Source organism: Postia placenta (assembly GCF_002117355.1).
Source record: "Postia placenta MAD-698-R-SB12 unplaced genomic scaffold POSPLAscaffold_10, whole genome shotgun sequence".
NCBI classification, from domain to species: domain Eukaryota; kingdom Fungi; phylum Basidiomycota; class Agaricomycetes; order Polyporales; family Adustoporiaceae; genus Rhodonia; species Rhodonia placenta.
The window spans coordinates 362,168-389,620 of NW_020169841.1; the positions used below are offsets into that span (position 1 = coordinate 362,168).

At 53.5% G+C, this 27,453-nt stretch overlaps 7 protein-coding genes across 7 annotated transcripts; 3 read left to right on the forward strand and 4 right to left on the reverse strand.

The window, feature by feature from the left end:
- Positions 1 to 261: 261 nt before the first annotated feature.
- Positions 262 to 1,815, forward strand: POSPLADRAFT_1148235 (hypothetical protein; the record flags this gene model as incomplete). Its single annotated transcript, XM_024486154.1, has 5 exons — positions 262 to 561; positions 610 to 737; positions 766 to 1,026; positions 1,079 to 1,694; positions 1,750 to 1,815. The coding sequence occupies 5 exons, from the start codon at positions 262 to 264 to the stop codon at positions 1,813 to 1,815; spliced, it is 1,371 nt and encodes a 456-aa protein (XP_024337022.1).
- A 109-nt stretch (positions 1,816 to 1,924) lies between these two features.
- Positions 1,925 to 3,101, reverse strand: POSPLADRAFT_1147958 (hypothetical protein; the record flags this gene model as incomplete). The annotated part of the gene is made up of 5 exons (XM_024486118.1): positions 1,925 to 2,003; positions 2,053 to 2,187; positions 2,241 to 2,435; positions 2,490 to 2,838; positions 2,891 to 3,101. Coding segments are annotated over 5 exons (969 nt in total), but the record flags the coding sequence as incomplete, so codon positions are not given.
- Positions 3,102 to 6,186: 3,085 nt separating this feature from the next.
- On the reverse strand, positions 6,187 to 8,142 carry POSPLADRAFT_1148669 (hypothetical protein; the record flags this gene model as incomplete). Its single annotated transcript, XM_024486209.1, has 8 exons — positions 6,187 to 6,857; positions 6,911 to 6,920; positions 6,979 to 7,161; positions 7,215 to 7,370; positions 7,442 to 7,631; positions 7,690 to 7,818; positions 7,871 to 7,936; positions 7,991 to 8,142. The coding sequence occupies 8 exons, from the start codon at positions 8,140 to 8,142 to the stop codon at positions 6,187 to 6,189; spliced, it is 1,557 nt and encodes a 518-aa protein (XP_024337024.1).
- A 197-nt stretch (positions 8,143 to 8,339) lies between these two features.
- POSPLADRAFT_1171250 (hypothetical protein) lies at positions 8,340 to 10,034 on the reverse strand (the record flags this gene model as incomplete). Its single annotated transcript, XM_024488124.1, has 7 exons — positions 8,340 to 8,534; positions 8,592 to 8,849; positions 8,905 to 9,203; positions 9,254 to 9,499; positions 9,557 to 9,579; positions 9,636 to 9,691; positions 9,749 to 10,034. The coding sequence occupies 7 exons, from the start codon at positions 10,032 to 10,034 to the stop codon at positions 8,458 to 8,460; spliced, it is 1,245 nt and encodes a 414-aa protein (XP_024337025.1). The 3' UTR covers positions 8,340 to 8,457.
- A 371-nt stretch (positions 10,035 to 10,405) lies between these two features.
- POSPLADRAFT_1047697 (hypothetical protein) lies at positions 10,406 to 12,371 on the forward strand (the record flags this gene model as incomplete). Its single annotated transcript, XM_024479343.1, has 9 exons — positions 10,406 to 10,456; positions 10,540 to 10,565; positions 10,680 to 10,787; positions 10,842 to 11,115; positions 11,170 to 11,298; positions 11,351 to 11,702; positions 11,754 to 11,849; positions 11,899 to 12,236; positions 12,294 to 12,371. The coding sequence occupies 9 exons, from the start codon at positions 10,406 to 10,408 to the stop codon at positions 12,369 to 12,371; spliced, it is 1,452 nt and encodes a 483-aa protein (XP_024337026.1).
- A 14-nt stretch (positions 12,372 to 12,385) lies between these two features.
- Positions 12,386 to 24,061, reverse strand: POSPLADRAFT_1171251 (hypothetical protein; the record flags this gene model as incomplete). The annotated part of the gene is made up of 18 exons (XM_024488125.1): positions 12,386 to 12,616; positions 12,668 to 12,841; positions 12,889 to 13,046; positions 13,099 to 13,276; positions 13,327 to 13,404; positions 13,459 to 13,696; positions 13,748 to 13,950; positions 13,998 to 14,198; positions 14,253 to 14,354; positions 14,404 to 14,895; positions 14,945 to 17,920; positions 17,972 to 19,982; positions 20,034 to 21,124; positions 21,184 to 22,394; positions 22,449 to 22,849; positions 22,911 to 23,038; positions 23,097 to 23,932; positions 23,986 to 24,061. The coding sequence occupies 18 exons, from the start codon at positions 24,059 to 24,061 to the stop codon at positions 12,491 to 12,493; spliced, it is 10,680 nt and encodes a 3,559-aa protein (XP_024337027.1). The 3' UTR covers positions 12,386 to 12,490.
- Positions 24,062 to 24,616: 555 nt separating this feature from the next.
- On the forward strand, positions 24,617 to 27,357 carry POSPLADRAFT_1066614 (hypothetical protein). Its single transcript, XM_024482093.1, has 7 exons — positions 24,617 to 24,774; positions 24,841 to 25,172; positions 25,227 to 25,367; positions 25,418 to 25,460; positions 25,512 to 25,553; positions 25,605 to 25,858; positions 25,910 to 27,357. Exons 1-7 carry the CDS (start codon positions 24,692 to 24,694, stop codon positions 27,232 to 27,234), a joined length of 2,220 nt encoding a protein of 739 aa, XP_024337028.1. The 5' UTR covers positions 24,617 to 24,691; the 3' UTR covers positions 27,235 to 27,357.
- Positions 27,358 to 27,453: the final 96 nt, after the last annotated feature.

The window sequence follows — 27,453 nt, forward strand, 5'->3', positions numbered from 1 at the left end:
CGGAGGTAGCAGGGCAACTGTGCGAGACGGAGCTGCTCGCGGTGAGAACGAAGGTGGGAGAGGATGCCCGGCCGACTGGGCAACTTTACCCGCGACCGTGGCCATGACACCGGCCTTCCATCTTGCTTGCCTTTCTGGGACTCCGAGTGTATTGCATGCACGTGGCTCTGTGATCGAGGACGCGTCTCCTTGCACGCGTCTGTGCCTTGCCTGCGTGCCACCCGCCTGTCCTCAATATCTACCTATATAGTGCTGCTTGAAATGGAGAGCAGACTCGCACAGATCGCAGGCCTGAGCCAGAAAGACAAGGCCATCGCATATGGGTCCATCCTCACCGACCTGCTCGCACGCCCCGATCAGACATCCCTTGCTACAGACATCCGTATCCTCGTTGAGAATGTCATCCAGGACAGCGTCGGTCTTGTCATTGGCAGACAAGTGCTCTCAGGGCTTGTAAGGGCACTGGAAACAGAGACGGTCACAGAGCCCGTGCTCAAGAAACGCATCGTCCAAGATACCCTCGCCACAATTCAACCCCGTGCTGTGAGCTACGAGGAGCAGGTATGCGCGGTCGTCGACCGTCTGCTGTGCGATTGACCGCCTTTATAGGTAAACTCCCTTCGCTTTCAACTGGCAGATATTCTAGAGTCAGAGGAGGAATGGAGCGAAGCCGCGCGCACGCTCATGGGCATCTCACTGGATGCCGGCCAACGGTACGTACCATCAGCCCTGAGCACGTCTTTGGATTTCATGCTCTACTTGCAGAATCGATGAGGAGAAATTCCGGGTTTACTTGCGCATCGTTCGTCTCCTCCTGGAAGACGAGGAATCCGTGCAGGCGGAGACATACTACAACCGCGCTGCCCTCCTTGCACCGTCAACATCGGACCAGGAATCCCTGATCCAGTTCAAGCTCTGCCAAGCCAGGATCAATGACTACTCCCGAAAATTCCTCGAAGCAGCCAGCAGGTACCATGAACTAAGCTGGGTAGTTGAGGTCGACGAGGAGGAACGCCTCAACCTACTGTGAGTTCCCCCGCAATTTGTCTTCTGCATCATTCCCAAACAGCCCATGCAGATCATCCTCCATGACCTGCGCCGTCCTCGCCCCCGCCGGCCCCGCACGCTCGCGCGTTCTCGCTTCGCTATGCCGCGACGAGCGCACAGCCGATATGCCCACCTTCAACATCCTCCTTAAGATGTTCCACGACCGCATCCTGCGCCCGTCCGAGGTCAAGGACTTCGAGGCGACGCTTAAGCCACACCAGCTTGCCAAGATCACGCTCTCGTCAAACGACCGCCTTGCGTCCGCCGTCGCCGACGATGACGCCACGGCCGACCCGAACGCGAGCAAACGCACGGGCCCGTCGACCGTGCTCGACCGTGCGGTGATGGAGCACAACGTGCTCGCGAGCTCGAAGATCTACAATAATATTACGTTCAGCGGGCTTGGTGCATTGCTTGACCTCACGCCGGGCGCGGCGGAGACGATGGCGCGGAAGATGATTGAGCAGGGCCGGCTCAAGGGTTCGATTGACCAGGTAGAAAAGTTGATCTGGTTTGAGGCCACGAAGGAGGAGGACGACGCTCAGGGTAAGGCTGGAGGACTGGGCGACGTCGAGCAGACGCCAGAAGATACCGGCGCACCCTTCACGAAGCGTTGGGACCACCAGATCCGCACGACTGCAGCCAACGTAGGGTTTTATCGAGTTCTTGACCATGCCCTTATATTGACATGCGTTTTGATAGGTCGAGTCTATCGTGCAGCATCTAACGGACAAGGGTATCTTCAAATTTGAGGCTGTGCTTGCGTGAATAATAGGCAAAGTGCAACGACTGTGTAATACATCATAGCGGAGACTAGCAAGTCGCTCAGTCCATTGATCTGTATGCTTGTAAGATATTAGAACGCATGTAACGATAGCTACTCCATTCTTCGCCGTTTCTTCGCCCGTTCTCGTTTTGCCTCGAATTCGTGCCATTCACCCTCCATGGTCGACAGACTGCGGACGCATCAGCAACAATATAAGTCAAACGGCGAAAAGTACAGACCTGACTGGGGCTGCTGGCGATGGCTGCTCCTGATTGAAGTACGGGGCCTCAAGAGCTTGGACAGCGGTGACCCTCCGAGCCGGGTCGTAAGTCAACAATCGCTCCGCGAGATCAAGACCGGCGGGGGAGAGCCATCTATAAGGGACAGATGGTCAACTCGCGTTGATTGTACAGTGTAGAGAACTCACTTCTCAAACAACTGCCTGAAGTGATTCGGTATCGTCTCCTTGGGTTTGACAAGTTCATACCACGGGAGACTAGTCATGCCAGGCCACTGTTCAACGACGGGTGTGCCGAGGATCCGATAAATCACGTCGAGCTGGTGAATCTCATCATTGCCCTGGAACACGGGCTTCTTCGTGAACAGCTCAAGCATGATACACCTAGACAGCGACCAACATGAGCGGAGATGCAAGCATAGTAGATATCGACCTTACCCTGCGCTCCACATATCAACCTCAGGCCCATACACTGTTGTCCCGAGCAGCAACTCCGGAGGCCGGTACCACAGCGTGATGACACGGTTGGTGTAATCACTCTGCCTACGCTTTTGATAAAAGCGTGCAAGACCAAAGTCTGCGAGCTTCAACTCGCCACGATTGTTGATCAGGATGTTTGAACCCTTGATGTCCCGATGTATGACACCTTTGTGATGCAGGTATGCCAGGCCAGCGAGCATTTGCCGACAAAATGACTTTAGATGCGCGTCGGTGAACACAAACTGGGTCTGTGACAGAACGCCAGTGAGGTCATGGTCCATGTACTGGAAGACCATGAAGACAGAGCCTATGGAAAGGTCAACAAGACGGAACATACGATCATTGGAGCGATGCCATACCATTTGACACCATCATCTCGTATAGCCGCACAATGTTGTCGTGCCGTAACGACTGCAACAACTTGATCTCACGCATCGCGGTCACAGGGAACCCATCGCGTTCGGCCTCCATACGAATTTTCTTCAATGCCACATACCTACCGTCCTTCGTACTGCGCGCTTTCCAAACCTGTCCAAAAGTACCCTCTCCAACCTGGTTTAGGCAATCATACTGGCCATATCGGACAGGGGTGGGAGGTCTGGTGAGAATAGGCGTTGCACTTCGTTCTTCCCGGTCCGTCTGAGAACGAGAGGGTGCCAAACGCGCCAGTCCGCCTTGGCTGCGCGATGGGCCACCGTTATTTGATACTACAGGTGGCGGAATGACAGGCTTCTCGACACCAGTATCGGCGGGGTCTCGTCCGTTCTGAACGTGGCGACTGCTGATCGGAAGACCTCCCTCCTTTGAAGGAGATCCATCATGGCGTGGACTACGCGCGCCTCTCGATGGACGCGGTTCAACTACTTCAGGCGTGGATGGTCCCTCCTTCGGCGGTGAGGAGCTTAGATGAACGGGTGGTAGTGAATGTGATCCAGAAGTGGAAGAAACCACTGCGGGCGTAGAGCGTGGAGGAGTAGCCTCAAGTTCGTCGTCATCATCGTCACCAGGGAAGAACCTCTTGACCGCACTACTAGGCTGTCCTATCGGTCTGAAGCCGGCGTTCTTGGTCGACGAGATACGTGATGTAGATGGTTGTGCACGAGAGCTCGTAGGCGAACTTGACGGAGTGGAAGATCGTGGGAAGCTGCCTTCCGGCACACTAGGAGGTGGCATAGTGCCCATATCTTTGACATCGGAATGATGACGCTTGCGTCCGCTCTCCGGCGATTTCAATAAATGCTAGGTCGGGAAAAGGTCAGTGTCTTCCTTGATGAAGGGTCGTTGAAACGCACCTCGGATGCCTTGCCAGCAGAAGCGCCTTTTCCATCTCGTTTGCCTCTGGGGGATTCACGTTCTCGGATTAGTGCTAGTGGGATAGCACTAATGGGTGTCGCAGCAGGTAGTCGGTGTACCGTTTTTACGCGTTCCCTGGGGGTGCGACTGATACTGCGACTTCTGCTCCTGCTGGTGCTGGTAGTAGTCGACAAACTTCGTCGTCGCCGAGCACGACCCCTGCTGTCGACGCTGGGGGGAGACGAAGAGGGCGATCTTGAACGTCGCTTCCGTGTATAACCATTTCTGTTGCGGTCTTGCACAGATGGACTCGGGCTCCGAGAACGCAAACGACTGTCGTCTCGACGCCTTCTTTTCGACACGTCCGGCGAAAATGAGCGTCCCCTAGACGATCGTCGGGAGTAGTACGACCCAGTCGGAGAGCGCGAACGAGTTCGCGAGGGTGAATGACGCTGCCGACGCTTGCCAGCAGCTCTATTGCTCTTACTCGACTGCTTTGGATCGTCTCTCCGTGTCCAGCTAGTATCCAAGATCAAGAGAGTGACATCAACAGAGTAAATAACACGTACTTATTCAGCTGGCTGTCGTCCGCCCTCCAATCGCGCTTTTGCTTCTGGTTCTTCTTCCCCTTCCCGTTCTTATTATTATGCGAATTTTTATTTGGCCTCTGGTTTCGCTGCCCCTGACCACCTCGACTGCTTGGCTGCCATGTAGCAGAAGGTTCCCAAGAACGGTCTTCTGGGTGTCGTGAGCCGTCGGCTTTCCATGGTCGTGATGAGTCTTCCCAAGGTTGGTCTTGGTTTTCTGGGGGCCGCTTGTCCCAACCAGAGTCTCTTCGCAAGTTCGGGGCGCCTTCTCGACGATCTCTCGTGGCCCAGCCATTGTCCGGTCTGTCGGGGGGATATCTACTACGACCTCTCTCGTCATGCTGTCCCTCATCAGCCGGCCATTGATCAAACCCTCGGGGTCTATCGAAGCGAGAGCCCGACGGCGTCCAGCCATTGTCAGGATAGTTTGGGGGCACGTAGCCCTGGTCATAGCTATAGGATCTCCCAGAGGCATCCCAATAATCTTCCCTACCGGTGTGGCCATGGTCCTGTTTGGGAGGCCCATATCCGTAGCGGTCGTGTGGAGGTGGAACGTTGTCTGTAGGCGGCCTCCAACCGTCGTCTCGACGGCCGCGAGAGGTTGATGCCTCCTGTCTCATTGTGGCGATAATGTTGAAGAGTGTGGCAGTCTGAGACTTAGCACGATGAGAGGAAGAGACGAGGCGTCGCAAACGGTTGGAAGCGAATTTTAGTCCGTGGGATCAGAGGTGACAGCGGTGCAGCCGCCGTTGTACACACCGTCCTGCTGCCGGTGAGCTCGACTAAGTCGATGGAGACAGTCTTGAGCAAGTTGAAGGTGGTGGACACGATGAAGTTGGACGCTCGCGTTACGTGTCGTGACGGAGTCTTGTTGAGGGTCAAAGGGTTCCCCCTCGGGGCTGATGCAATTGTGGCCGCAGGCACTAGCTGACAACTCAGTCGAAAAACAGACAAGCATCCAAAATCACTCAGAGAAAGAGAAAGGAGGATTCTGGGCCAGCATGGTAAAAAAAAACCGACGTTGGAAGGATATTAGCACAGGTTCTACTCCTTAAGCCCGTTAAAGCAAAATTTACACTTACATCTATAGTGTAGTCTCTCAACCTTCTCTGATGAGGCCGCGATAGTGCCGCAGAGGAAAAATGGAGGGGCAACAACCTCCTGTGGCCAACTCTCGGTGAAGGAGCCAGACCCGGGGGCAACGAATGCAGAGGACAAACGCAGAGAGCCGCCAACTTCTCTCCTCCGGGATGGATGCAAAGGCCGATGCCCAACAATCTCGCCTCCATCAATTCCTGTCTCTCTGCGCAAAACAACTATCCACTGCACAATCTCCTTTGGAGCCACGACCTCGAGCATGTAAATGCGCGAGCAGGAGAAAGTAAGTCGCTTTGACAACGTGGTGATGTGGCAAGGAGTATTTTAGTGTCGCCCACTCGAACATTTCGGAGTCGAACTGTGCAGCCACATTCTCTCGCTTGGTCACACACCGCAGCGCAACACACCACAACCTACAAACACTCCTTCTATGCGTACAAAGAATACAATACTATACACAGCGTCATGTCCGCATTGTCATTGAAATGTGCAACCTGTATTAGACCCGCCGACTGCTGCTCGCCGAGAAATCTGATAACGGAGGAATAAGCTGGCGAGGTCAACTCTCCTCGAAGCAGCCTCGCTATTGCGACGAATGATGGCATCCGCGTCGCTCAACCTCGAGAAGAAGCTGTGCCCACGCCCGGGTCCGAATAGCTGCGCAGACGTCAGTCAGTCTAAGCATGCGACAATAATAACATGCCAAAGCATACCTTCACGGTTGTGTCGATGCCGCTGACAGCAATGAGAGGTAGGTGAGGATGTCCCTCAATCACATTAACCACAGAACCGTCGCCCTCAATGATGTCGTGGAGCTGTCGTGTGGATTTCTTCCACATGAAGAAATAACCGTCATCAGAGCCGGAAACCACGAACTCATCGTGGGGACCTAAGAAATTGACTGTTCGAGCATTAGTCCTAATAGTAGGTAGGAATAAGAGATACTCGCCATCTTTGACCGTCTCCACATTGCAGGCACCGGCAAAGCGTGCGCGAGGGTATATAACTGGGGTCTTGTAGGAAGACGCGGTCGCTTGCAGCTGTTCTTCTTCCTGCCTCTCTTCTTCCTCTTCGTCACTGGCGTCCCTATCGTCTGAGTGGGCTTCATCTTCGTCATCCATGAGGGCAGCTTCAGCGTAGTAGCGTTCGAGGTCTTCCTGTATCTGTATGTCGACCTCGGACATAGGACCCACGCCACGTTCCCCCGTATCGTTATTCGCCAAAGGCGCTGCCGAACCCTCTCTTGACGACTTGTTATTCGGAGGGAGGACAGAACTCTCACCAGACATTTCTGGTGTCTGAGGCTCATCATGTGTCGAATACAGATAGACAGCGTCGGAGCTATATGCTGAGCTTCATGTCAGGAAACATATCCAGACGCTGATGGTAGGTTGAACATACACAGCAGCACCTGTTCTGAAGCTCAGTCATTGTTCTTATTCCCAGCCTTGAAAGAATCGAATTCTTACCTCATGACTATTGGTAGATGCCATGCGCGCGCCGGTAATGTGCTCAGATCCCCTCCGTTCACCCAGGCCGTGACTAGCACGTCCAAGGCGACGCACACATGTAGTGACATCGTCCATCTCCGGAAGCATACCCCATTCCTCTCTGAACGACCGCCCTGCATGCCGCCTGTCGAAGAGGTAGCCCTAGTTTAATGCGGTGAAGCCCTGCTAGGAGGAGACGCAAAGGTGCGACCTACATATGGCGATTCTCCGGCCACTACGAGCTGGTATGGCGCCAAAGGGGAGAGTGCCATGGTACTCAGCTCATGGTCCACTCTGACGAGAGGGGCAGGGCACGTCCCCAAGCGGCATTGGTGCGGGACACGCAGATCGTGCTGCCGCACTGTGCCGTCCTAATGCCATAAGTGGTGATGTGTGAGCAGATCTACGAATATCAGCGACATGTGAGTTGCCAAACACGCACCTCAGAGACAGTGAGAAACAGATCCGGGCTCTCCTCTGTCACAATGCGCTTTACTCGGGCACTGTGGCAATGCAACACGCGGACGTTCGCCTGACGGCTGCTGTACTCTGTCTCACCACGGTGTTGCGAGGAGAGAAAAGCAGCTCCTACGTCGGAAATGCGCACTTGCTTGTCGCCTGCCACTGTGACTCTGGATGTACGAGCCGGTGAGGCCCCAGATGGGCACATCAACACGTCGAGCGACTTACATGCGGTTGGAGTTTGGCAGCATCTGTGCATTGAAGATGTTCGCGGTATGTCCGGTGAATATGACCGCCTCGCAGACGAAAGGATAGTCCTTCGTGGTGTCGCTGGGATCTATGCGCCATAGCCGCACTCTGGGATAGCTAATCAGTGTCGTTTCCTGAAGGGACTTTGTAGTCGACGCACGTCCTGTCGTCCCCGCCGCTCATTAGGAGCTCTCCGTCCTTCGCCCAAGACAACGCATTCACACATCTATGCGAACTCGCTGTCAGCGAGAGCCTATATGCCTCCGTTCATTCAACGCACCCTGTATGCCCATGTGTATCATCTCCGAGGACATTCACGCGGTCCAAGGGTTGCTCGAGCGAGTAGGAATGCAGGCGTTCCTTCCATGTTCTGGACAGACTGCTGGAAGGAGCAGATCTGGTAATGGGTATCTGAGTGAAAGCATTGACCATTGACATGATGCTTTCTTGATGGTCGCGGATGGTATCTCAATTCGGCATTCGACGGCAGCTCTTCGCATAAAGTAGATAAGTAGAAAGTTGTTGTAGACTAGACATCTCGCGCATTTGCGGCAACTTCGTCATGAGAAACGAAGTCGTCATATCCATGTGCCGAAGTTGTTCTTGGCGCTTAATCCACTGGAAAGGACTAGCGCGTCTCAACCATAACGTCGAATTGCAGGACTACAGTACAATGAACATGCAAACGCGGACTGTCGTAACGAAAAGATGTGACGAGGACAAGAAATGGCAGGTCATGAGCGCAAATTAAACCGCCTCAGCAAAACCGACAGCATTGTTGCCAAGGTCATACACCGTGTAGTAGCGACGGAGGAAGACGTCACCTAACAGACAATGTAGTTCAGCATAACGTGCAAGGTTCACCCTATTCCGATACGTACCGACGATCCAAAGTGAGCCACCGCCGGGCATCTGGATATCCATGCCAGTGAATGCAGACATGCAAGTGCCCTGGACCTCAAGGATATAGTCTGTACCCTTGAGCGGGTAGGGCTTGCCGCTGAACGTTAAAGTGAGCTCGGGGAGATTGGGAACCGTAGCGCAATCCACGGTATACTGGCCATTCCATTGCCTCTGGGCACCAATCTGGGTGTTGAGCATCTCCGCCATGTCAGTGGGCAAAGCAATGAGAGAAGTACCTGTAGGTAATATACGTGAGCAGGTAGTGGGATGTTACGCATTGTCTTGCCTCACCGGTGTCAATCGCAGCGCCGGTGTTCTCAAGCTCCAGCTCGTCATCACCAAGGGCAACTTTCTCGAGCTCAACCTCCCAGTATGCCTTGCGGCGGACAGGGACATAGTGGATGGAACCCGAGTAAGCAGAGTGGTCAACACCACCGAAGATGGCCTCTCCACCATCCTCTTCCGACGAGCCTAGGCGGAACGAGAACACAGGGGAGTCAATGAGACCTTGGTCAATCATGTTGTAAAACGGAGGCGTGATATGGTTGACCGAGATAGTGTTGTAGGCAAGACCGAGGATGCCATCGAACCTGCAAACCAAATCAGGCCTGGCTCCAGGGCGTGGAAGTCTTGTACTTACTTGCCGAACGCAAACGCCAAGCCTGGCTCCTTCGTTGCCTCTGCGAAATCCTGGTGCTTGATGCTGAGATCTCCGATCTTCAAGGTATCCTGGGACACGAAGCCCTCCATAGAGCCCGAACCATATTGGATCGAGAACTCGGTTCCGTTCACCTTGTAAGTCGACGAGGAGCTGGAATCGTACTTGGCGTGGAGGAAGCATGCAATCGAGCTGCACTTGGTGCTTGGGACCCAGAGGTTACTCGACCTTGGCATATGTCAGCAACTAATATTACGGTAACTAAGATAAGAATGTAAAACACACCCCGTATCCAAAATAACCTTGAACTGCGGCAAGGTCAGTTCGCTTTTCTTATTCCCTTACTTGGGAACATTGCTCTTACAGATTGTGCCGGCGAGCCAAGCTCGATCTCAGCAAAGTATTGAGCATTCATAAAATCTAAATGTGTAACGTCACTCGCTTGCACCTTGCATGAAGCCAGGCGCGATGACATACTGCTGAGGGGAACACTGTGTCCTCCGTTCGCGAGCGCATCCTCCTGGGTCCAGAAGAGGGGCTCCCCATCCTGGTGTGAGGGCCGGGCGAGACGCACGTTGCGCCCCGCGCCGCCAGCACCCATGAGGGGCGTCTGCACCTCGCCGCCATACTTCTCCACGAGGTATGCACTCTCAAGCTCCGGATTGGCGAGTGTCTGGGGTAGCTTGCTGAGCTTGAGCTTGTGAACACCGCCCGCGGCGGCAGCAAGGGGTAGCAGGATGAGGGGGGCAGCCTTGAGCAACATGATGGTGGGAGTCAAGAGCGACTGCGTCAGTGCGGGTTAGCCTCGCTGGTTGCTTCCGGCCTACCTTTGTGGCACTCGGTGATGCGTGCCTCCCGTGCCGGCCGGGGCCGCCGACCTCCGCCGACGCGCCTCAGGTTCTCATCTGCACGCTTCGGGGCACTCGCGCACCGCTGCTGCTGTCTGCTTCCTGCCTCAAAGTCGTACACTCCTCGGCTAGCCTCGTTCGGCTCACGCGCTGCACCTCGTCAATGGCTCGCGTGCAGCATGGCGACAACACAGACGCATCTGCCTTGAAAAATGTCGAACGACTCATTCTCTCCCAGGCAGTGTATGAGCACGGTTCAGAGGCATGGCCAAAAGTATCGATCATCATGACAGAGCATCCCATGCTCTCACGTCCGGAAAGCTTCTTTACGGCCCAAGTCAGCCTGCACCCTCTGTGTCCTTCGCGTACTTGTGTTGAGACGTGTGCGTACTCTAGACATGTTCCAAAATATATCTACAGCTACTAGAAGAAGCTGGCTTGGAAAGGTCAGTGGTACGGCTGTAGAGTTTGAGACACATCTCATGTGTACATGAAAGCTCAGAAGCGAACGTCATTCCTAAAGGTATGTGTATCGCCCTTGAACAATCTCTACCTTCAAGGCTTAAGCAGGGCATAGCACATGTGAACCTGAGGCTTGCTGAGCGTCACTACCGTATCCGTATCTTAGAGCTCAGAGAGCTCATTGCGGCCGAAGAGGCCAAATTCAAGTATGCCATTGCATGTCTGCCTCACTGTGAAGCCCTGACTGCATGTATAATCAGAACGCTGGTTACCGAGATTGACGAAATCCGTGGCGGTCTGTGGGATGACAAAATACGCGCGAGTCTAGCCATGTCTCCTGCAGAGCCAGAGCCAGAGCCAGAGTTTCCTCCTGCAGAAGAGGCACAAATAGAAGAGGCCCAAGCAGAAGAGGCACAAACAGAAAAGCCACCTTCAACTGCCGAACAACCTATGGAGGTGCACATATCTGAAGAGGATGATGATGACGATGACGAACAAGATCATCCTGAAGAAGCTCAGGTGATTGTCGATCTGGTAAGCAGTTGTATTGACTACATACTCTATGCTGAGCCTCAACCCCGTTTCCAGACCGAGGGCACATTCGGCGGCGAAGAAGAGCCAGATGTAGAAACAGTTGATGTGTCGGCAGAATCGCCGCCGGAGCAAGCTGTGCCAGTGGAAGTTCTTCCAAGTGAAGAACAGCCATCAGAGGCAGCAGTAAGTCCCTCACCACCGCGCGCATGCATATTGAATAAATGGCCATAATTAGACCTCCCAGGAGCCGACTCTTGTACAGGAGCCGGAGCCTTTGGATGTACCTGAACCAACCGCCGCCGAGCCCAGCGCAGAAGAGCCAGATGAAAATGCAATGGAAGGGGTTGAAGAGGAGGTTGCCGAGGAACCCGAGGTTACCTATGAGGACCAGTCAGCTGCAGAAGCAGACGTACAAGTCCAGGCGAATGACCCGAGGGAAGAAGACGCGATTGAAGAGCAGGACGTGCCGGAGTCTACGACGCTAGCGACAGAAGGTGACGTCCCGATGGATGTGGACGTGGACAAGCAAGAAGTGCAAGCCGAGGGTGAGGCGACCCCCGTGCCCGAGGACGAGTCTCGCACAGACGGTGATATTTTACCACTCCCCTCGCGACAGTCCGTACTGATCCGCGCCGTAGCAAAGCGCAAGGCGTCGGAAGAAGGTACACCGCTGGATGCTCAACGAGATAAGAAACGTCTCCGTGAAGGGTCCGAAGCTACGGAGGAAGAACCCGGTCAGTCTCTGTTCTCTCCGCCTTTTTGTTGTGCTCATCATCTGTGTAGGTCCCAGCACTGCGCCCAAAGGACGCCGCCCCGGGCGCCCGCCTGCGGTAGACACCCCACCCGTGTCAAAGCGCTTCCAGACAATGATCACAATGGTGCACTCGCAGATCTCGCAGCACCGCTATGGGACTATCTTTCACAACCCGATCCGCAAGGTTGAGGCGTCCGACTACCATGACATCGTCAAGCGGCCGATGGACCTCAAGACAATCAAGGCGCGAATCAAGGACGGACTCATCTCGAGCTCGCTCGAGTTCCAAAGAGACGTGTATCTCATGTTCGCGAATGCGATGATGTATAACAGACCTGGCTCTGAGATTTACAATATGGCTGAAGAGGTGAGATTGTTCATCTGCCCAGGATCTGGGTGTGTGTAAATGACATTGTGCGCGCAGATGATGCTGGAGAGCGAGGGTCATATTCAAACATTCCAGCAAACCGAAGGTTTCCATGGAAGGTGTGTGTTCTCATGAATCTTGACTAGATGAAAGTTGCGATAACGATATATTCACATTACAGATTCCCGATGTAGCAGTGACAGTATAATACAAGATATGCACACGACAGCATTGACAAAGCACGACTCGTAATCTCAAAACCAGGGGAAATTTAGCTCATTCATCTTCGCAAGATTGACAGGGTTAGTTGCTGCGCTGATCAAATTGGTCACAGTCTGTAGCACTGGTGCGGTGCCCGGAGTCTGAGGATTGTTGAGTGCCTGAAGGAATAGTGAGATATGCCAGTAGTGCATCGTCAGGGATAAACGTACCTGTTCTCGCTCTAGCTTACATGCAAGTGTCTCTGCCCGCTGCACGACGCCCTCTGTAGTGGCTTGTGCGATTGCGCGCAGTGAGTGGTCCTTGCTCCACGGTTTGCCCCGAGTATGAATCCAATAGATCACTTCGTCGCGTATGAACAGACACAGCTGGTTCTCGAGGTCGAACTAAGGCACATCATTAGCATGGCTGATAGCTGTACTCTCCAGGAGACACTTGCCTCAGGCTCTGTGAGACAGCGACCGATCGACATGATCCCACACGCCAGGATGCCATCCATGTATAAGGGTCCTATGAAGTGTTGCATGTTGGGTGTCAATCGGAACGGCGTTTGTTCGATAGTCCCAAATATTGGCGACGTGTTGACGTGCGCTGCAGCACAAAAATCAGACAGAGAGACACAGTGACAAGACTGCCACCATACATGGCAAAACTTCGCTCAGCGCGATTTGTCCCGTTGTGCGAGACAAGTGGAATCGTGAAGGAGCTCGGTAGGACAGGAGCAATAGATAGGTCATGAAGCTGGTGCTAGCGACCTGCGAAGCGAATTGCTTTCGCATTCGCCAGAGCTCACAAGCACCATCCATCGTACGAATCAAGTACTGCCTATAATCAGTACATCTGAGCTGCCCGGCGCATAAGAGGGACTCACCCGAGTAATGATATTGTCTGGTACCATCTTCAAGGTGACCTCATCCATCAATTCCTTCTTGAGTCCTACGTTGTCCAGCTGTAGCGCCGAGGTTGGTCATTCGAACTCATTGATATAAGAGGTTCCACATACCTTTCTCCCATGCGTCTCTCTGAATGCCTTGAGCGTCGCCTTGGCCTTCTCGCCGATGAGCAAGATTGGATCATCTCGCACAAAACCAGCCTCGAGACAGTGCTGATCATAGATGTCTCCCAACGTGACATAAGATGAATCATTTTGCACTAGACGCAACGAGGGAGTGAACGGTATAATGACTGGCAGGTGGAAATGTAAGTTCCGCTTGCGGCTTTCCTTCTTACGGTACAAAGCGCTGGGAGGCCGTTAGGTGTGAAGGCGAGCCCAGAAGATCCTGAAGACACACCCATTGAATGTGCGGAAAAGTTGCATAACCCTCTCTTCCCTACGACAATGTCTTGCAGCCGGATTCTGTACCGCGAAGGTCGTCTTCGAAGCATCGTGTCCGTGTATCGTCAAACGCTTCCAGCAGTATCCGAACGTTCGACAATTCTCGACTCTTGGATCAAATCTGGATACCTTGACAAAATTCTGATTGCTGTCCTTATCCTGAAGACGTGTCACTGACGCTGAAACAGTCGATTGACCCCACTCACCTCGGTATACTGACCGGGAACCTCGATATCATCGAACTTGGTATGCTGGAACTCCATCAAAGATCCGTGGGGAATGTCTAGAGGTTGGAATCGAGGACGAGCATCGAAGTAACGTTCGTACTTGGCTTGCCACCGTTGGAGGCGCCGAATGAATTCTGACATATCTAGCTTCTCCTTCAAAAAGTCGTCCTCCCACTCTTTCTGAGGTCTCAATTTAGTCTCCCATAAGTAGCATGATTTTGTTGAGGCACCTACCCGTCTGGGAGGAGGAATGTTCTGAGCCGCCCGGAACAGGGTGTTCAGAGATTGCGGGGGTGTTTGATTGTCATCCTCGTTACTGATACGGATCATGTATTGCTGTTAAAAATGTGAGCAAGGCTGTCGCTGGAAAATGGCAGTGACGTACGTTCATGGCATCAGTCGCAACCATGCAGAGCAACCTATAAACCTCTTCATCATGCCCACCTCTGAAGCGATTTTGCACCTGTTCGACCATCCCTTCCATACTGACGACGAGTAATGGGAAAGCCGTCTTCAGCATCTGGACAACTTCATCCACATAGTCCCAAGTCTGGCGCGCTGGGTGAGAAGCAGTATCTGTGGAAACTGTTGGTGGCCGCGTAGCGATAGGTAACCCCTCAGCTGTTGCATGCGAGCTCATCGCTGAAGCTCGTGAGACATCATCAAGCGACGTATTAGGCTTAACGTCGACGGTGCTCTCACCAGCCATGTCGTGTCCCGACGGCCCAGGATCAGATCGTCTAGGTAGCTCCCCATTTGCACCTTGCGTGGGTGTTTGGACTTCGCCGGCGTTGTGTACTCGCTGAGCTGCCATTGCCAACCGACGTCTATCATTGGTCATGTCTTCTTTGGTAGTCCGCAATTGGAAGTATAGAGCCTAGGGATCTTTTAGTTCGAGCCGCTTATCAAAGGCGTTCATCACGAACCTGGGGGTAGAGCTTCGCTAGGTTCAATAGAATATAACGCGCCTGCTTGACTTCTCGATGCCCTACAGAGAGTAGAAGTTGGGGAATCAGGGTGATCCAATACCAGAATGCAGCATCGCCTCTGTAGGTATCAAAGGCGCGTGAGATCGTGTAACTGAAGTCGTCCACGCTCAGCAACCAGAGCACACGAGTAAGCAAGGGTCGACTCTTCCGGCTCTTGTATAGCCCGGCAGCTTGCAGGTAACAACTGACTGCATTCGCAGCGATGGCCATGTCGTTCCCGTCTTTGAACATCTGATCATTGAACCGACCCCATGCAGCCCAAGCCTTCGCTTGATTCATGTCCAGCTGGACTGCCTGACCGAATGCTTGATTTGCGTCATCAGCGCGACCGAATTTGGCGTGGAACATGCCCTTCAGAGTATAGAATTCGGCTTTCTGGGAGTTTGAGAAGTACATCAAGTTGGTGTTGTTAATGACTTCCAGACCGGCCTGAAGGTCGCCCGGCTTTTGGTAGTGGCAACGTGCTTGCTCTCGGAGCTTCAAAAAAGCCTCTGATATCTCGATATTGGGCAATGTGTAGATCCTTGCAAGCTGGCTGCCGCAGACCTCGAGGAGATCATGTTTACGAGCAACATGAGCGAAGCGATTGATGATCCAAGCCGTCTCATGATAGCCGCGGTAGCCAAAGGTGGGTGAGTTACCGCCTGCCGACCCATTTGAACCCGCAGGATTAATGAGAGGGATGTAGGTCTTATTGATCGCCTGAAAGACGTTCTGGCGCCATGCTACAAGGTCGCTCCAGATGCTGATGTCATCACATACATTGGGCAGTCGCTCCCGCCAAGCTTGCAACACCATCTTCAGATCAGATGATTTCTTCTCGAGATTGAGGGCAGTCGTCGTGGAAAGGGAACCAAAGATCTGCACCGCCTCTTGGAGTTCCACAAATTGTTGGAAATGTTGCAAAAGGGGAATGTGGGCCGCTGATAAATTGGGAGGTAAGCTGACCCATTTCCGAAGGGACAGTTGCATCGCATCTTCCAAGAGTCTGGTAAAATCTAGGTTCTTCTCTAATGCACCTGGCAGTTTGAGCAACGCGATGAATGCCTCGAATACGCGTCGACGGGGGGTGGCGACGTCGGGAAGCTGACTGATTTGAGCTTCTAACTCGTCGACGCTGGCTGACCAGTCCTTGACTCGCCAGGCGCTCTCCAGCATGAGTTCGTGGTTACCCTCGACACGAGCAAGTTCTAGAAGTCCGTCCCATTGCTGAAGCTTTTCTGAGGCCAGGACCCAGTGGTCTTCCCAGAGACAAAATTCTGCTTCCGAGAACGGCAGAGTACCCGCTCGAGTTTTGCCCTGGGCCGTTTCGTACGTGCTCATTGCCTGATCCCACATGCCGGATTGCTCGAATGCTATCGCCGTATTCGTCTCCGAGAACAAAGACCGACGACGCCAAAGGCCATAAAATAAATCTTCTTCTGCCAATTCGGCGTATATCTCTGCAAGTGAGTCGTAGGTAGTATCGCGCACTACGGCCTCGTCGTCGCGAACTTGGAGAAGTGATGATTGTAGGATTTCTGACGATACGTGCCAAGCTCCGAATGTCTTCGCGAGGTACTTGACAAGGTGAGGAGGTAGACTCATGGGCGGATCACAGGCTTGGATGCCTGCCAGGATTGTCTGAATGACATTTGGTCGCAGATCCGTTTGTCGTATATGGTATTCCTTGCTAAGGAGAACGATCATATGGTGTGTAATCTCGATTTGTTCCCGTCTGGAAAGGCACGCCCAAGCAGCGGGAAAGACAGAAATCCAAACCTCGTGGACCACTTGGGAATCGAAGAACGCTAGTCGTTGTAATGGCCGAAGTAAAGTTGATGAGCAACCCAAATTCAGTGGTGGAGGTGTGAAAGTGGACTCCAGAGTGTCCTTCCGGTCAGGCGTAAGCACAATGTCCATATCGGCAGAGCCCAAGAGTAAATGGAGTGCCAGGAACAACCAATAGTGATCCGATAGTGCTTCCCAACTCTGTACGCCGAGGATGTACGTCAGTCGATTGTATAGGGGGCGCGGTATGCTGACGTCAATCAGATCCACAAATCGCTCGCGAATGGCAATGTCTGTTGCCCGACAACCCAGGAGGAATGGTTGTTCCAGCCTTGTTGTCAAGTCTGTGCGGCGCAAGCTTGGGTCAGTGTAGATCTCATAAATCAACTCCAGATAGCTGTTGAAGAGGGCTTCTCCGCGTTCGCCGCGCATCTCGAAAGCGGCCATCTTCTGTAGCAATGCTGCTTTCTCCTTCATCGTAGGATATGGGTCGCGCTTGTTCATCACCCAGTCGCGAGCAATATCGAGCATATACCTGCAAAGCCCTCCACTCTTCGACTTCTCGACCATTATAGACAAGGCGCTAAGAAGGGCCTTCCTCTGCTCGCCAAGATGCGCTACCGAGATATGGGAGATCTCTAGTATGGTCGTGACTAGGCGAACAGTGGTCTCAAACCCAGGAGTCGATGGGGAGGATTGGATATGGTCTTTCGCTAAGCGAACCAGGAGCTTCATGAGATACGTGCTGAACGGTTCTATCCGTTCGGGGACTACTTGAGCCACTGATTTCAGCATAGAAAGGCTACCTCGCAGGATCACCCAGCTAGTGTTTCGCAGTTCATCAGCATTGCGTAAGTTTTCGCTGATTGACGTGTATACGAAAGAGTGAAAGTCCGACGCGTCCGTCTGCTGATCGTCCTCTTCTTTCGGGAGCGGAAATAGACGCACTAAGCGATCAAAGATGGGATGGAGAGAGTCTTGTAGGGCAACATCCTCGCTGCTCAATCCCTTCTTGACCAGCTTTGTGAGAATAACTGCGTTCGAGATGAACCATAGATCGGTTTTGTCTGCGGATATGACCTGAAGGACTTTAGCTGCACTTTGTGCTTGACTCAAAGCAGATGCGTCGCCTTTGACGTCATTCTGATACACATGTATCAGTACTAGGTGTAAAGAACTATCATTTGTACACACCTGCTCCAATGCACGAGAGAAGTAGTGCAACTTGAATGTCACGTCGCTCCAACCACCAGGTCCCACCATCAATCGCAGGAGAGACAGCGCACGGGACACTATATCTTTACGGCCTTGCTGTTCCTGTGCTGTGGTCGCTAGGCGGACCAAGTAGCTCACCATGCTCTCGCGGAAGGGTAGGGGAGTGATCCAAGCGTCAGTACTGGTCGACGCTGCTGTGGAAATATCATCTTTCGAAGCTGTTGCTTTCTGCTCCCAATCGAAGATGACCTGGAGTATCTCTATAGATAACAATCGTGTCTCGTTTGACGCCGACGGTGCCAGACCAAGCTTTGGGACGTAGTTGACAATATGTGGGATGAACAAGGCCCGGACAGGGTAAAAGAGCGCCGCTTGACGAACGATGAGCTGGTATATCATACCGATTTGTTGCCAGCCAGCACCTTCCTCTGCCAACAATCGCCGCGTCGTCTTCGCCCACTGAGGATAACCCGTATCAGGGGACTGGGAACGAAGAAGCACAGGTGCAATGATATCGAGCGCTTGACGAGTAAGCGTCTTCCCTTCCGTATGTGGTGGTTTCAGTAGTCCAGTCCAAACCCTGAGGTGGAACTTCTGCGGACCCTCGAAAGCCTCGAAAAACCGTGCTGCGAGCAAGTATGCAGTTTGCTTGACAACTGCGTCTTCGCTTGTGATATAGTGCCAAGCACACCTGATGATGTCTTTCTTTGCATCAGGCAGGAGCTCGGGGTACCGATGTACCATGACCGTCGTCAGGTGAAGTAACTCGATCTTGACAGAATCGTCAGCGTCATTGAGTGTAGCGTCGTCATTCATTGGCTGCCAGATGTGCATGTGGAGTTTGTTCACGAGACTTTCATCGATGAGTCCAGTCTTCGTCGGTGATCGAGCTGCATGAACAAGGATAGTGGGGGTGAAGACAAACCGGAGGAAATGTGTCTTGTGCGACCAAGGAACCGATGTATCGCGGAACCAAATGATGAAGCGCGTCAACACGTTCCGACGGAAGGCGAGGTCGTTGCTGAAAGCCACATGCTCATAAAGGAATTGAGAGACGTGGATTAGATCGATGGGCAGGGTGTGCGAGAAGATAGCGACCAGATCGAATAACAGATCGATGCGCGGAGTCTGTCGTAAAGCCTTGATGAATATGTTGGCCAGCAATTTGTACCGCTGAGTGATTTCGCCGACAGGAGGACCAGACTGCTCAAGGGAAGATGGATTGATAGACCAGAGATTCAACATGGCGTCGATTGCATCTTGGTTTTCCTGCAGCCAGTCTGGGACGAGATCCGCGAGGTCCGTACATATCAGAAGTCCAGGCAAGATCAAAGTAGGTTCCCGTCCATCGAAGCACGTCCCGACGATGGTAGATGTTCGAGACGCAAGTTCACGCAATAAACCGGACGCCAACTTGGCCTGCAGAATGCTGCGCAGGGTCCGTACGTGCCGCGGGAAGTGAAGATGACGCATGAAGAATTCAACAGCATCCACGGGATATCGATTGAGGTATTTGGCGAGAGGCTCGGAGAACGGACTTCGACCCGAGAAGTGCATCTGAGCTTCAGTCTGAACAATTGCGTTGACGAGATTCTCGAGGAAGATATTGGCTGCGGAGGGGAGAAGATGAAAAATGTTCGCCAATCGCACCAGTTTGGTGATTCCCTCGTTCTCTGTCAGTGGCAATCGTGATGAAGCCTGCAACATTTGTGGATCGGCCACGACACGGAAATGGTCCAAGAGCTTGTGGCCAATCTCCACTTTGAAGTAATTTGTTAACAACTCCAGCAGCCGCGCCAAACCTTCCAACCCAGAAATCGAAAGCCGCTTAGGGTCGGCCAGGTTCATTAGAATGGGACGAAGACCAGTCTGTAGCAACTCTCTCGGCAATCGACTTTGATGTGTAAGGACCATGCAGAGACCCTCGTGAGCAACCTCCTTTATTTCCTGCACGGGGGAGTACAGCGACTTGAAATATACGCTAGTGACCCTAGAAATATGCCGTTAGCACATGTCGTTAATATATTCCCATGTAACGGACCTTTGTCGCGTCTGGGGCTGCCTTGCGAAGAAATCCGTCAAGGACATGGAAGCAGTCAGCAACTTGATGCAGGAGACGCGAAGCTTGATGATCTCGAGGCTAGACTGACGAGGGTTGGTGCGCGCAATAAGAGTCACATCATCGGCATCGGCAAGAGCGAGTGTCTCATGCAGTAGCCGTAGGAGCTCTTCGCTAAGGTCAGGAAGCGGAGGTTGAAGACTGATGCAGTAGCGGAGAGCTTCGAGCATTCCAATCTGAATGGGGAACGGGAGAGCCCTCAGAGGTTTTGTGTAGAGTTTGGAGAGCAGTCTGTCCCGGTGCGGAATGAATAATTCTGCGGGTGTTTTACCAGACAACTCCGCGAGAAGCTGTATGCACTTCTGTACCGCCTTTCGCACCATTGCACTTGGGCTCGAAAGTTCCCCGAAGAGGGTAGTAATCAGATTCACGAATCTGCTCTTCATTGTCATGTCCTCGTCTCCCGGAGTGCCCAGATCGGCGCTTCCCACTCGAACAACCTGAGTAAGGACTTCGGTGACGCTCTCCATGTCGCGGGGAACCTCGTACGGCATGTCCTTGAGAACCAGCAGCAGCGACTTGACGAGATCTACCTCGCGTTCGACGATCCACCTAACACCGGGCCCGGGAATCTGGGTCATGATCCCGATGCCACTACAGCCAGCGCTTTTGAGCACCCAGGTCTCCTCGATGCACAGAAGGCTGAATCGGTCGGCAACCATGGTGAAAGTGTAGACGACCTGTTGAGCTGTGACATCGGGCTGTGTCAGCATGGCCGCCAACTCGTGCATGAGATCAAAGACGATGGCATGAATCTTCTTGGCCTCTGCTAGGTTTTCACGTGCCATGCCGTGAGGGAGGGCCTCAAGGTAGCAAAGCAAAAGGGGACTGTTGAGTCTGTGGGCGAACATATCTTTCGGCACGGGCCTGCGGGCCTCTGACGACAATATGTATAGTGAGACCTCGCGCACGGTCTTCTCCGCCCTTTCTTGCAGCTCCGGTATGTGGATTGCGTGAAAAAGGCCTTGCATGCACTGCACAAAAATCGCTTCTCGGTCGCGTCCTCTGAGGCCCTATCAAACAGAAATCGTTGATTACTTGCCGCGCTTACACCATAAAAAGATAGACTTACCTCGTGCAACAAAAGCGTCACACAACTCTCGAGATAGTCGTACGAATGGACGCGGTATGTTGCCCCTCCCTTCCCAGACACCAAAGTACTTGACGCAAGAGGGACCAAGGGCCTGAGCTCGATAGCCTGTACGGCGCCTCCGAACGAGATCCTCGACGTCGCCGGCTCTGCGTACTCGTGATACTTCAGGACAGGCTCTTTGTCCAAAAGTCGTCGGTTGCGGCCTCCGAGCTTCCCCAAAATGCGGATCGTCGTATGCGAATGATGATGGTTCGCGGGGAGTGGTTTGAGATGGCTATGGAGCGCCTCCATGAGATCCCTGAGCACAATGTTGAGCGTAGGATCGAGGAAATCTGGGGTGAGGTTGTCTATGCATAGTTCCAGAGTCCGGAGACCTTGCGAGACGAGTTCAGGATTCCCTCGCAGTGCGAGGACAAGCGGCTTCATGAGATACGAAAGATACGGCAAAAGATGCGTCAAGCGCAGCGGAACTGTCAGGCAGAGCTCGACAATCATGTCGCGGATCATGCCCTCGGAGGAATTCAGCTGACGGGTGAGGCATTCGAGCATCTCGGGCAAGAGAGGCAGGACCTCTTTGTACAGCAACTCGAACCGGCCCCCACCACCACCGATCGCGCGGAAGAGCAGCCGCAGAAGGTGGAAGTAGTTGATCGGCTTAGTCGCCTTCGCGGCAAGTGGAAATGAGTCCATGATGATCTTACCCAGATGGTGCGCTAGGATAGGCTCGTTGGCGGCACCGTGCATGGATACCGCGCTGAACGCCATTTTGAACATCCTGATCGTGACGGCGGCTTTCTGGTCATCGTACTCGCCGAGCTGCGGTAGCCGCGCAACGAGATAGCGGAGGACGATGGCAGTGATGGTGGGCGAGCTGACGTCCCGGTTAAATAGAGAGTGTGCGAGGTTCATCAGAGCTGGCCGCTTCTCTGCATTTTCGAAGAAGAACCCAATCTTCTGCGACCACACTTCTTGGAATACATGAAGATTCACCTCGAGGAGCGCGTTGCAAAGAATCTCCATGCATTCTACTGCTTCCCGCTGGTCCCCCTCAAAGAGGGTGATGCAGCGTACAGCGCTCTCGAATAGTCGAATGACGATAGTACCCTCGGGCACTGGAGCATCACACTTCTTTAGGGCGGCAAGGATAGCCCGGAATCCCTGTAAAAGAAGGCGTACAAGTTCCCGTTGTGCTACACAATACGCTCAATATACTGAGTCGAACGACCTTCGATGTAAGAACTTACAAGTCAAAACATCCTCTGGCTTCTCGAGCGCGTACAGAGGAGCACCGATGGGCCTTGACTTCTCGATCACTGTGGTATCAACAGAATCACTCTCCCCTTTCCTGGTCTTCTCGATCTTGCTGTATAGCGCATTATGAACGTCGGCCAAGGACTCCATCTTCTCGACCGTTGAGTCTAGTACAACCCGAAGAGTCTTCGCTGCGCCTTGCGCTGTGTCCTTGATTACGAGGGATTCGATGAAGGGGAAGCTCATCTTTGCACACACGGTGTGCACATGGTTAGGACACCGCGGGTCGTGAAGGTTGCGGAGATATATCTGGCAGATGCGGTTCAGCTGTGACACAGACATCTCGCTACGCAATTGGTGCAGAATATCGACGTAACAGCCGAATCCATGTCCCCTGCAGTGAGATTTGATACAACATCAGGGTATGCCATGCGCTGAATGCGTCGAAACATTACCGTAAAGCTTCCTTACAGCCCACGCCTGTACCTATAACAACTCGCTCGTCGAGTAATTTGTCAATGAATGGAATCAAAGCACGTTTGAATGGGGTTGAGAACATATGTCTGAACACCACGATGAGGTCCTAAAGTACGGCATTGAAAGATGAGTAAATGCTACTGATTCACGAAGGGAGGACCTACCCTCCTCGGGCCGACTGAAGCGGACGGAATATCCTGCAGGAGGCGTACAACAGCGACGATGAGGGTATCTCCTCCCTCGAACTGTTCACCATATCCTCGAAAGATGAACGCAATGCATGAAACAACCTTGACTTGAGCGGTGACCATATCCACATAGGTAGCGTGGTTCTTGATGCTGGGAGCCATACCGCACCATATTCCGCCCATGGCTTCGCAGTCCTCTCTGGCTTTCTTCTGAGCCTGTGACTCGAGGCAGATTACACTGAAAAGGAGAGGTACGACAGGCTGAAGCGCCGCGGTAGCGAGCTGGCGATTGGTCTGAAGGAGAGTCACAACAATCAAGGCAACCTCTGACAGGACCTTGAAGCTGCGACGTGCGGGAAAGATAACATTGGCATCCAAAGGAGCAGACTCCTCGGCGAGGGTCTCGGCAACCAAGCCCTGGATATTCTGCAGCAAGTCCTGCAGGATTGGGACGAACTCTGACAGTACCCCATCATCAACTACGCGGTAAGTGCGAAGGAGCTCAATGACGCTTTTGCAGCAAGTTATGCCATTCTCCTCATTGTCGTGTCGCAAGAGGTTGAGCATACCGTGCATGAGGGTGAGAGCTTGAGGACGGACAGCCTCATTTGAAGGAATACGATGCAAGATGTCGAGAAGGCAACGGCGAAATTGATACTCCATACTGTCCTTCTGGAAGGACGCTTCGCCAGACCTGAGGATGTCGAGCAGCACGGGGACCATGTGAGGAATGACCCGACCCGACTCTGCTTCACGAACAACGTCTATCATCTCTCGTAGTTCACAGGCGACATTGTATTTGGTCTTCAGATCTGTAACATTGGTTATGAGCGCGGATTCAGACGTCGACCTGTTTGCTACTCACCTATACCAGGATCCGCCACCCTCGCGGCACGCATCTCCAGGTCAGCGGCCGTCGTGAGCTGCGGCGCATTGTCCATGTTGACAAGCGTCGCAAGTGTTGTTTGAAGCCAAGATTTTAGAGAACAGGAGGACGAGAGGAAGAGCGACGTCCAGGTGCCGTTAAGCCAGTGTGGCGGGGCGCGTTCGATGGAGGAGCGTCCGCGTCCGCCAGACCCTGTAAGCTCTGTGGCACGTGATATGCACGTGATGCATCTGAGATCCTCTCCGATCGTGCTATAACTAAGCGCCCATAAGCGATGTCTGAAACAAGCACTGTTGGGTACTTAACGACGGACTGCGTACCGCCATGCCGGTTCTGAGCTTGGTTTCCCCGCGTAGGACAGACCTCGAACTGTCTGGATTTCGCAGCTTTTTGCGCCGAGAGGGTTGCTTCGTTCGTGGTGATATGGTCGTATCCAGCGTCAGACACAGCCGGCGGCACGAGACGCCCAGCTCGCCATATGAGATGTGCTGCAACGAGAGGACGCTGCCTTTCGCTGTCCCTCCCGATGATCTGAGTGGGCACTTTTACCGCCCGCCCGCCATCTCCATTAAGTCGGATTCGACGACTCTGGTCACTTGAAGCTGGCCTTCATCTCCACGCCAGCTGGTCTGCTTACTCTAAGCCTCCTTTCGTCCGGCTGGTCCTGGTACAACGTTCGCTCCTTATGTTTCGCACTCTGGGTGGACAGGTCGCTGTGGAAGACCCTCAGGCTCCATCGGTCCAAGAGTTTTACGCCCACCCCGATTAGTAAGCGGTCTCAAGAGACAATGGCCTTGCGTGTGGATCTGTCTGACGGCAGCTCTCTCCCTGCAGTCGCGTCATTGCTGCCTTCTTTCTTGGATGGGTGTTCCTGATTAGCGTGTACCATATCGTGTGCTGTGCTTTACTCCGTGATGTGATCCGCAGGTTATGCCTCGCCCTCAGGCTCTCGCAACCCAGGATGAATACAGGCGATGTGGAGGCTCCTTCTAGCCAAGAGAAAGCTCAGGACAGTCGCGACTCGGACCAGTCATCTATGACACGCTGGGAGATAAACGACAGTGCATTTGTCTTTATCCTAAACCTTTGCTTTGCGTTCACTGCTGTTGCTGAATTCGCTTCACTCCTCAATCTCGACTCTCCGAATGGCGATAGCGTCGCTTGTGGTGAGTCTGCACGTCGAAAAGTCCGGCATCCATGAGCTAAGTATATGAACGCAGCGTTTGTGGTCGCATGGGGCAGCATGGCTGCAGAGTCTGCTCGTATATTTGGCCTGTTGATGCTCAGTTGGAGGCTTCGGCGCCTGGGTATCAGATTTGTAGAGTCGTGTGTATTCTGGGTAGGCCTTCTGGCCGTCTTGGGTTCGTTCATGTAACCATCGCGGAAGCATCCTGCTAATTAATCGTCGTAGGTCTTGTCTTTGCCCTCAACGCGACAGGTCCGGGCACCACGAGGTAGGTACTTCTACCTAGGTTTATACCTGTCTTCACAATAATCCTTTACAGTATACTAGCACCGAATGGTATCTCAATATGCTATAAGCAAATGTGTGCAACGCTCCCTCCTCTCTACGCAGATTATTAACGTTGTATGCATAGCTACCTGCCGCTCTCAGTTGCGTTATCCGGCACGCTTATGGGCCTGGAGCTTTACACAATACTGCGTTTTGTCTCATTGGCAACGTACCGCCCCCTGGGCGTCCGCGTCGTTTCCAAAGGTTTCGCGAGTTTGAACGTCGCGAGAGCAGCCAGCCTCTTCGCACTCGATCTTTGCACTCTTGTTCCAGGTCTGTGGTGGGTCAACACGCTGGCTCAGAATCTTCCATTCTGCTTCAGTGCTTTGCTTGTCATTGGTGAGTGTCATATATTGCATTTGCGAGTCTATACTTACTTGGCGCTTGCAGGGACGTTCAACTATCCTGAGAAGCAGGAAAGAAGTGCGACCCCACGCCGCCAAAGGAGCCATGATTACAACCCCCGGAACAGCTCTGCTTTGAATATGCAGAGAATGTCCCACAATTCGCTGCTCACGCCGAGCCCCTTCCTTCTCCATTTCACCGACACGCCCCTTGCATCAATGCCCAATGAGACATTGAGACCAAGCCAACACGGCCGGACAGGGTCCGGAGCAGGGCGGGATCTGGTCCTCCATATCACCAGAGAATCCACGCTCAATTTTCCAGGGAATGCGCAACCGAGTGATATCCCGGCTCCCCCACACAGCGCGCCGCCCAAGCTTACTGATCCCTCAGAAGCAAACGAATCGCGCTCGCGCAAGATCCTCCCTTTCCAAGTCGAATACGCGAGGCATCTGGAAGAGCAGGCGGAATCTCTGCCCACGGGTCCTATTGTACGGAAGCCCAAAGAACGTCCACACATGTTCGTCGTTATTCACGATGAGGATTCTGAGCCGACGGTGGAGAAGCACAATTCGCACGGGACTATTATGGGCTCGGACATCATCAGGCTCACGCCACGCACGCCGCACAAGAAACCTAGTGACTCGAGACTACTCTCGCCGGACTCGGCAGCACCGTCGTGTTTCCCTTACTCCCCGGTCAACGACCCGGTCCCAATACCGTGCTCTGCCTTCTATCGGTCGACATCGTCCTCTTCTGCATACACGCAGAACAAGTATTCGATGTCCGGGGAGTCGTCCGCGGACGAGTATGCGCAGAGTATGGTCCCACCGGACAGCATGCGATCGCCTTCTGACTCGCCGCGACGATTCTCCTGGAGGTTCCTCCGCCAGTCCTACGCGTCCACTCGCACTCAAGCGCGAGAGGAGCTTCCTACGGTGTTGGAAGGATCGTCAGACAGTCACTCGAGTCTTCCGAGATCCTCCACTGGCCGTTCCAGAAGCAGGAGGACGACGTTCGGTCAGAGCAAGCAAAGCGTGATGTCCCCAGACGAACCGATGCCGGCCCGCGTACCATCGCTGTCCCGCCTTGCCACGATCTTCAAGGGGGACATACCGCCAAGCATCCCGCCGCTCCCATTCACTCCCGTACTCCCTGCCTCTCCCCTGCCTGTAGCGAGTCCCACTGGCAGTGGCATAGGGCGCGGGAGTATGGTCAGGGGCCCGCGCCCTCCAAGGAGCGGTTCGAAGTCGCCAGGGCCTGATCGCGAACTGAGGAGCAGCCTTCGAGCGGATTTGGTGGTGGGGGTATCGCCAATTTCCGAGAGAAGTGACAACACTGGCCTCGCGTCCGACGGCCACAGCGCGTAGCTTCGCTTCGCAGGTGGAGTTCGTCGTCTTAAAAGCCTTTTTATATTACAACCGTACTGGCTACGAATGTACCCTTATTCATGCTCTATTATTGTAAGCCCGCTGTAATTCCCTTGAGTCGCACGCAGTCGTCTGCGCAGTGTGCAAAGCGGTGCTCGATTGTGGCGGGCCCGGTGAACGCCGCGGCACGCAGCCTCGGTAATAGGTCTCACCTGGTAC